Here is a 9,177-nt window from a genome sequence, read left to right as displayed (position 1 = left end):
ATCTTTCAAAAATTGATATCTAGTACAATGTCGCGGTACCTTGAAACATAAACTGAATCTGATCACTGTCACATTCATTCTAAGTCCTAATTTATATCTAAAGATAATTTTGAAATATTTATCAAAGATTAGAGTAATGTTACGAAAATAGAGATATCTTTTAAATATGTATGGTCCATAATTATTGTTATTAATATAATTATTTTGTAGTCCTTTCAATTCCTAAAGTTCTTCAACAGCCTCGTAATTTGTATCAAAGTTATTCCCAATTAGATTAAAGTTGTAGTAAAATGATGCCACTCTCCTCTCTTTATTCTTTTTTTTTTTACCTCAACTTTATTCTCACAGTCATTGACTTAGCTTATAACTTTTTTCTAATGAGGAAGCTTTTCTTTTTAATCTTCTTATGAGCAACACATTTTGTACCATTTTCTAATTCTAACCCAATGGGACGTGTTTAGTTATATATTATCGATCAAAAGATTAATGAAGTGTGAAGTATTTCTTAAATTGGTTTTCATTTCACGCGTTAGTAACCATTCAAAAATCTTCAACCTTATTCATTTTCTTCTAGTATCTTCTACGAATAGGATTTTTTTTTTTTTTTTGGTTTCTAGTGCTACATGTGGGAGTGGGAAATCGAGCCATTCGTAAACTACTGAAATGATAATTAGTATCTTATCCACTAAACTACCAAAAAGTCGTTTAACAGTATGGTAGTATTCATCAACTAATACAATTATATTAGGGTAATTACAATTGGTAACATTTTTAGGAATAATAACCAAGTGTATAACATTATTTTAAAAAAATTGCAAATATAGATATGGTCTACACGGATAGACTTCTACCAATAATATGGTCTATCATTGATAGACTATTTAAATTTAGTCATATTTGCAATTTTTTTTAACATTATGTTATATCTGCTAATACTTTGGGTTTAATGTCTATATTTGCAACTGACCAATTATATTAACAATTTGTAGGTAGATAGAGGTTCATATTGATATCGGTGCATTATGGATTGCATCCATCTTATTACAATCCATCCAAACGTTCAACCAACTATTTTCTCGTGCCAAGTTCTTTTTTCTTTTTCTTTTTCTTTTTTTTTTTTGGATTGCACACATCTTTTTGCAATTCACCCAAATATCCAATTACGAAAAAAAATTCACTTTTTCTTTTTTTTACCGTAAAAAGTAATACTGGTATGGATACAAGTAATATGAACAATAACAGATATTTTGCCTTGCAAAGTACAAAAACAGGCCACTTCTTCTTATCTTCCACTTTTAAATTTTTTTGCTTTTGTTTGTTGGTATCAAACTTATTCCAATTGATATGAAGCTGTGCTTCCATTGAGCGACGTGTCAATATTTGATTGGGTTTGAAACAATGAAATGGACCCTACTCTTAGCTTTTCTTAACCACCACTCTTTGTATTTCTTTCTGGGATATATATACTTATTACCATCCAATTCTTAAACCCATATTTCCATATTTCCAAATGAAGAAGGAATCAGTGAGCAACATGGTGAAGCAGATGGGAAGTGCTTTGAGAAGTATGGTGAAAAGGAAAGCCCGTGCTCTTAAAGCTCGTCTCATAGTCTACTCATTGTTAGCCCAGTCAAACTTCTTGGTTTCTTCTATTCCTTTAACAACAATCTCTACTCATCACCATCAACAGCAACATTCCCAGTTACAAGCAGTTCAAGATCAAGTAGCAGAAACAGAGCAGGAAACAGGGGTGTGCCAACAATATGAAGCTGAAGCTGAAGCAGAAGCAGACGCAGAAGCAGAAGCAGAAGCAGAAGCAGAAGCAAGTGGGTCTGTGATTGAGATGGTGAAGCATTCCAAGGAGAAAGCAGGAGAAGAGTTCAGTCTTGAAAAAGATATTGATCATGTTGCTGATTTGTTCATAAGAAATTTTCATCAACAGATGAGGATGCAGAAGCAGAACTCTCTTAATAGATCTCACCAGGAACTGCTTTTTCATTGAACCCTCTGATTTTTTTTTTTTTTTTTTTTTTAAATACAAATGATTATGGAGTGGAAATCAAATTATCGACGTTTGGGATGGTAATTGATAACTTATCTACTATGTTGTGTTCGAATTCGCAACATAAACATTACTCTACTCCATGTTTTTATATATTTTTTTGTTTTTTTTTTTTTCATCTTCAATGAATTGTTACTCACACACTATTTCAATAATTTTTTTTTGCATATATCTTGTATTCATAGTCTTATATTTTTTACTCTTATGTTTAAGGGTTTTCGATTAACCTCTCTAGTTCCATCCAAATTATAAGAGTTGAGTTGGATTGGATTAAAATAAAATTGGATTGATTGAGTTTAAAGTTTGATTTTTACGGAATCATGCTTCTAGTTGAATTTTGTGGATTGAAACTACTTAAGGTTTTGGATTCCATTTGAATTGAAGTTTATATTTTAAAAAATACTTTTTTATTTGTGAAGTGGAAATTATCAACGTTTGAGATGACAATTTAAATTTCGTCGACATTAATGAAAAATATATTTTCCAAATCAAGAACTTTCGAAATGAAATTATGAGACATAAAATATGAAATAAAGAAATAAAGAAAATGCAAAAACGTAACTAAAATTAAATGGCAAAACCAAGATAATAAACTAAGATTTTGAACCAAATTCCTTCGCTTCTTTCAATTTACTTCCTTTTTCATTTTTCAATGACAATCAAGCTATTACAATCGTGACTTTCGAATAGGTTAGAAACATAAAATTGAACTAAGGTCGCACTTACTAATCCGTAGTTAGACACTAATCCATAGTTAGAATGAGGAAAATTGATAAAAATAGCCTGTTTAGAGTTTGATTTTGTATTTTTTTTATCTATTTTTGAAAAACAAAGTTTTTTTTACCCTTGATGATGAAAATGATGTAAGCATGTAAAATTTTGGTTGTACAATTACTCTTATGTCTCTTATAAATTCTCACTCCCAATTTCAACAACTAACCTATCAAATTAATTTACAAAAAATTCTCCACCTAAAAAATTTATTCACAAAAAATTAATTTATCCAAAATCAATGGATAAGAAAATGTTCACATTCCAACACAAAAAATTCTCCACCAAATTTGATTTGTTTATAACCCCACAAGAAGTTCTCTTACCAAATTATTTCCAGAACGAAAAGTCTTTTGTTAAGTCCAAAACTTGCATTTCACGAAATTGTAATTTTGTACACTTCGTAAGAAGGTATGTATTTCATTTTGTATGTATTCAGTAGTTCGATAATTTCTGGAAAAATTGACAAAAATAAATTACCTTTTTGAAGTTTGATTTTCCATGTTAGAATTTATTTGCTTGTATTTATGCTTGTTTTGTTGATTGTTTCTTTTGTTTTATAATGCCCTGCATTTGATATTTATATAAAAATAATAATAAAAAAAGAGCAATTTTTTTTTTAAGATACTCGACCGGGATTCATCGGGTATTCACCTGGTAGAAAGAAAATGAGTTAAAATTATTCGATCAGGCTTCACCAGATACAAAATAATTGTTGAAATAAGTTTAATACCCGACTAGGCTTCACTAGGTATGAAATAAATTGATTGAAATCATCTGGTCTTCCTAGGTACGAGATAGGAACCGGGCTGGGATTGGTCCAGGGCCTAGTAGAGTTAACTCTAGTCCGATCAGGCGCAAAAAAAGTACGAACACTATTTTTTGGCCCGATTTTGTACCCGGTCGGGTGGACAACCAGGCCAATTTTTTCTTTTTAGTTTCTTTTTTTTATTTTACTTTTTTCTTTAACTACATTATATAATACATTTTTGTTATAAATTGTAGGAAAATGCCTCTGTTTGGATTTGTTTTGGTGGCGTTTGGAATGAAAGGGAAAAGGATTACAATGGAGGAGAGTTGTGGGGGTTTGACATTGAGGTAGACATGACGTATAATGAATTCCTGACCGAAGTTTATAGGATAAGTGGTATAATGTCAGATGAATATAATCTTGTTATAAGATGTATACTTCAATTAAGATCCAAAGCCCCTGCATTTGTAATTCAAAATGATGAAGATCTATACACATTCCTCACAGGGGAAGAGGTCTCAGTAATACCTCTTCATGTATCCACACTTCCAAAGTGTTCAAGGATTTCATTCAAACAATTCATATATCTGACGAACAGAAGAAATCCCTTCAACATTTAGGTTAGTACATTACAAGATGATAACTTACTTCGTCTGATATTTTAACCCATCACTTACTTCGTCGCCTAGTAATTTGGCGACTCATAACTTAGGAGATGATGTAGACCAAGGTCAATATTTCAATGATTAGTCTTGGAGGGAGAAGGATGATGGAGAGGAACCCAATATTAATACTCACCATACACTTCATGTAGAAGAACGAACAATCAAAGACTATGGAGGCTCATCACATGCAACGAGTCATGGTTTGTCACATCCATCTAGTAGCACAATCGTCATGTCAGGTCAGTCTTATTCTTCTGAAGATGTGCAAGTTGGTGACATATTTATATCTAAGAAGGATTTAAAGATGTGGTTATCTATGTTAGCAATTAAAGGTAACTTTCAGTTTAGGGTGAAGAAGTCGACCACAACATTATACAAAGTTATATGCTTAGTTGAAGAATGCAAATGGAGACTTTGAGCCGTTAAATTGAAAATTTGTGAAATACTTAAGATCTCTAAGTATAAAAATGTCCACACATGTAGAAATGAAATATTGACTAAAGATTATAGACAAGCTTCTAGTTGGGTTCTCGGACATTTAATAAAGTTGAAGTTTGAAGACGTTAGTCGTTCATATAGATCAAAGGACATTGTGAAGGATATAAAATAAGAGTATGGTGTGAGTTTAAGTTACAATAAGGCATGGAGGACAAGGGAAGAAACGTTAGTGCTTGTTTGGGGGTCACCAGAAGAATCCTACAAGAAGTTACCTAAATTTGGCGAAGCCTTACAAATTGAAAATTCTGGTTCAACATTTGAATATGATCTGCAGGAAGATAAATATTTCAAGCACGTCTTCATGGCTTTTGGTACTTCCATTAGGGGGTCTCTGAACTGCATTTGCCCTGTTTTAATTATAGATGAGACAAATTTAAGGGATAAGTATAGTGGTAAACTCCAGCTTACGACTAGAGTCGATGGAAAATAATCAAATATACCCAGTCGCGTTCAGTATATCTGATGGAGAAACTGATGAATCTTGGGTGTGGTTTTTTTAACCAACATAATTAATAAAGTCTTGTGAACTTATGGATGATAGCTACATTTCTATGTCAGTTATAGTATTATTCGATCAAAGAAATAATAAAATTTCAATTATTATTCAAAATTACAACAATAAATTTACCTACATACTAAATAGGAAGACAACGACGATAAGAACAGACAACAAGGATCATGACGATATATTCTAACTTCTCAACAAAAATATTACATCAATAGTTTTTATCGTTAACTTCTCAACGAGGTCATACCTCGTCCTTCCGTCCATCAATGTTTGACCCTTCATCTATAAAATCGTCACCTGGAATCACACGTACCATATCACCACCTACAACACCTAGAGCTCCATGAGAATGACCATCCCTATCACCATCGTTTGTCACAGCATGATCACTCCATGGTCCCCACCTCTAGTGCAATCAACGTCTTTTCCCTGTATGCATAGGTATCATGTATAGGTATTAGATAGGATAAATTAAGTATGAAGAGAACAAACAACAAGGATCACAATGATATATCCTTACCTTCGATAATCTTCTTAAGTACTTCTTAATGCTCTTTAGGTCACATTCCAAACTTTCCATGTGACGATCAAGACCTTTGATTAACTTAATCAATTTGCAATACTTCTTTCGCATCTTTTTAGTCTTCCCATGATGCCTTTGTTCACTATCACTGTGATCAACCTCCTTAGTGTTCGAAGGTCCAGCAACATCGCCATCATTTGTGTGTAGAGGTAGTTCTAGTTATGCAGGTAGTGCAGATGGTGTAAGTGGAAGGATGGGTGGCTCCATAACACGATTTATAAACTGAATCTCTTCCTCAGATGAAACGAGCTGCAATGTGATCCTTACCTACAAAAAATTGTAATCATGAATAAATAAACTAAGAAACTATAATCATGAAAAAAAATTCTAACTCAAAAAACTTAAAAAGGAACATATTGCATCTGACCCAAAGACTTCATCTCTCATCACTCCATATGGAGGAGAATGTGAGCACAACCATCTTAAAATGTGTGGTATTGCCTTGTCATTCAACCTGTTTGCGACGCAACCGGATAATGTTGAAATCGTTTTGTATGCCCATACTTATATGAAATGTAAGTGTGTATTAGTGGTGTACTTCAATGAATATTCATTAAATCGAATTAACTAAATTACCTGAAAAGCATGGTAAACCCCGTAAAGACTGTACATCTGTTGTTTTTCATCTGCATTGCCCTTATACGCCGGTGCTTTATCTTTCAATCCTTGTTTGAATCGTTCAATTGTATTTGCAAAAATTTTCTTGCTCCAGTCCTCATTACAGAATCTATTCCAATCATCTATGATCGCTAAATTTTCAAAATCCATTTATTTTTTCCTCTCTCTACCCATCATAGCAAACTCAATAAAATAAAATTTAAAAAAAATGCAATTTTCACTGCATGAACATCGTTTTCGAACTCAAGTTTTGGAAAAATGGAGTCCAACTCATATGCCTTCATACCCTCATTGTCATTTAGATACTTAGCTTTGAGTCTAACAAAATAATTTTCTCCCCTCACAGTTCTAGTTTGATATTTTAGTCCGGTAATAAGGCTAAACTCTATTTGGCTAAATGATACCTTATTCCCCATAAGATTAAAATTAATAATATCTCTCCTAGGTTCCTCTACCTCTCGAAAAAAAAATATAATGAATCAGTGGTCCATTGAAGATGATGTTTGTGTTAAGGAGAGGATCAGAACATATTTTTCTAAACATGGCTAATTGTGTCAGAGTTAATTTTTTCTTAATTTTAGGGATAACCTTTCCTATATGGGAACAACAAGAAAGGGTTGCAGGAAAATGATCATTAAGATGAACCTTCATTTCTAGTTCCATTATAATCTACATTTTTCATCAAATATATAAGTTAAAAGTCAACACAACACAACAATGCATCAGAATATTTAAAATAAATAAATAAATAAATAAATAAATATAAGCTACTAGTTTTTTACTCGACCCCATACCTGACCAGGCTCAGGACTGGGCCAAAAACCAATAGTTAGCTTCAAAGATTGCCTAGTCTGGCCCCTTTCCAGTCTCAAGTCACCCAATCCCACCTTTATAGCCTGTCTCTTATACACATCTAGATGTGTATAAGAGACAGGCTCATGACTGGACCCAAAACTAGTAGCTAGCTTTGAAGATGACTCGGTTCTATCTGCCCCTTCCCAGTCCCAAGTCCTCGGTCCACCCGCTCCTGTTTTTTGGCCCGACCTCACAACCAGTCGGGCCTGGGATCATACCAAAAAATAGTAATAACCTCTCCTCTTCTCGCTCGATCTTGCCCTGTTTCCCAAGTTGCCTGATCCACCCGTTCCTATTTTTTTGGCCCGACCCTATACCCGACTTGAGACCGGGCCAAAAAAAGTAACATCCCTTCCCCTTCTCGCCCAGTCCCCTCCCCTTCTCGCTCGAGCCCGCCACATCTCACCCGCTTCAGGCCATCTTCTCGGGTTTCGCCTCATTTCCCCCTTCTCCCCCCTTTCCCAATCCCAATTCCCCACAAGTCCCGCCTAATCAAGATATAAAGAAGCCCGACCAGATTTCATTGAATTGAGGACATCTCAAAATTAGAAAATCAAAGTTTAAAGAAAAAAATAGTTTCTAATGTACAAATCAACTCATATACTATCTATAGGCCTCAAAATCATTCTAAAATGCAACGTTTTTCACAAAAAATCTAAAAAATTTTGAAACCCCATGAAAATCCATAAACTTGTACAAAAAAAAAATCAATTTATTTTTTAATCAAATGAGCTCACACAAGATAAAAACTCACTGTTATAACATAATAAAGGATAAAGATACACAAAAGCATGAAATCAATAATAATGCCAAAAATCCAAAACCAAAACCTTCCTAGAATGTGCATAGATGAACTTAAAGATGATGAACCGAAATGTTGAAAAAAAAAAACTGAAAGAATGTGAGGAGTTTTGAAAGGAATTTGAAGGGTTGAACAAGAAAACGGTCATGGAGGGAGGGATTGTTAGGTTTCTAAAGTTTTGAATCTTTTTCCTAAAAAAGGGTATAATGGTCTTTTCCTACCTATGATAAATTTTGAGGGGTCAAAAATACATTCTTTTTAAAAGGGGTCCTTTTTTCCAAAGAAAAACTTTCAGTGGGTCATTTTTATCAATAGCCCTTATAATTGATCCAATCGTAATGAATTTCCATTCATGTGTCAATTGTAACATACCTCAATTGCAAAAGAAATTGGATTGTTTTTTAGCCTAATCCACATAAGCAGTTTGTAATGGTAATTTGATTTCCATTGAGGTCGTTTACATTCATACTAGTAGTGGAATGGAACATACATGATTACTTTAATGCCCTCGAGATTTAGAGAAAAAATATTAAACTAATCGAACAATTGTCTTTCATTATTTTGATTACCTCTACCGTTTTTTTTTTCACTAATTCGTCTTCCTCCTACTATTCTGATCAAACTTTCGTTCCTTTACTAGCTGTTCAATATTCAGTAAGTCTAACGTAATATTTCAATTTCTGAATTCCATTTCAATCGTTCATTTTTTATTTAAAAAAAAAAATCAAAGCATCTCTGATACCAAATGATAAATGAAATTATAAGAATTGGATCTAACAACCTTGTTGAGGAACAAGACCTTTAGATCTAATACTAAAAAAAACTCAAATCAAGATGATCTCAATCCCTAAGATAGGTTAGATTACATATTACTTAGACGATCAACAAAAAGAAAAAAGATCTAACAAAGCTTGTGACTACTATTAACCCTTAATCTTCGAATCACTCCACAAGCAAGATTGATCGAATCAAGCTTGAATGATTTCGAATAGGAATCTAAATTTCATAGAATTGTGATGAAACATAGCTTTAGACTAAAAGAAAACTCAAAGGTTCTTTTACTA

General features: G+C 33.1%; 1 protein-coding gene across 1 annotated transcript; it reads left to right on the top strand.

The window, feature by feature from the left end:
- The first annotated feature begins 1,479 nt into the window (after positions 1 to 1,479).
- On the top strand, positions 1,480 to 2,233 carry LOC120090474. The gene has a single exon (XM_039048171.1). The coding sequence runs from the start codon at positions 1,511 to 1,513 to the stop codon at positions 2,000 to 2,002; it is 492 nt and encodes a 163-aa protein (XP_038904099.1). The 5' UTR covers positions 1,480 to 1,510; the 3' UTR covers positions 2,003 to 2,233.
- The last annotated feature ends 6,944 nt before the right edge of the window (positions 2,234 to 9,177 follow it).

This window comes from Benincasa hispida, chromosome 1 (genome assembly GCF_009727055.1).
Source record: "Benincasa hispida cultivar B227 chromosome 1, ASM972705v1, whole genome shotgun sequence".
NCBI classification, from domain to species: Eukaryota; Viridiplantae; Streptophyta; class Magnoliopsida; order Cucurbitales; family Cucurbitaceae; genus Benincasa; species Benincasa hispida.
The sequence above is the reverse complement of the archived record's forward strand: the minus strand, read 5'-3'. Positions and strand labels throughout refer to the sequence as shown.

What these genes read in the sequence shown, in the direction of transcription:
- LOC120090474 (XM_039048171.1), top strand. Translation starts at nt 1,511, where the DNA reads ATGAAGAAGGAATCAGTGAGCAACATGGTGAAGCAGATGGGAAGTGCT.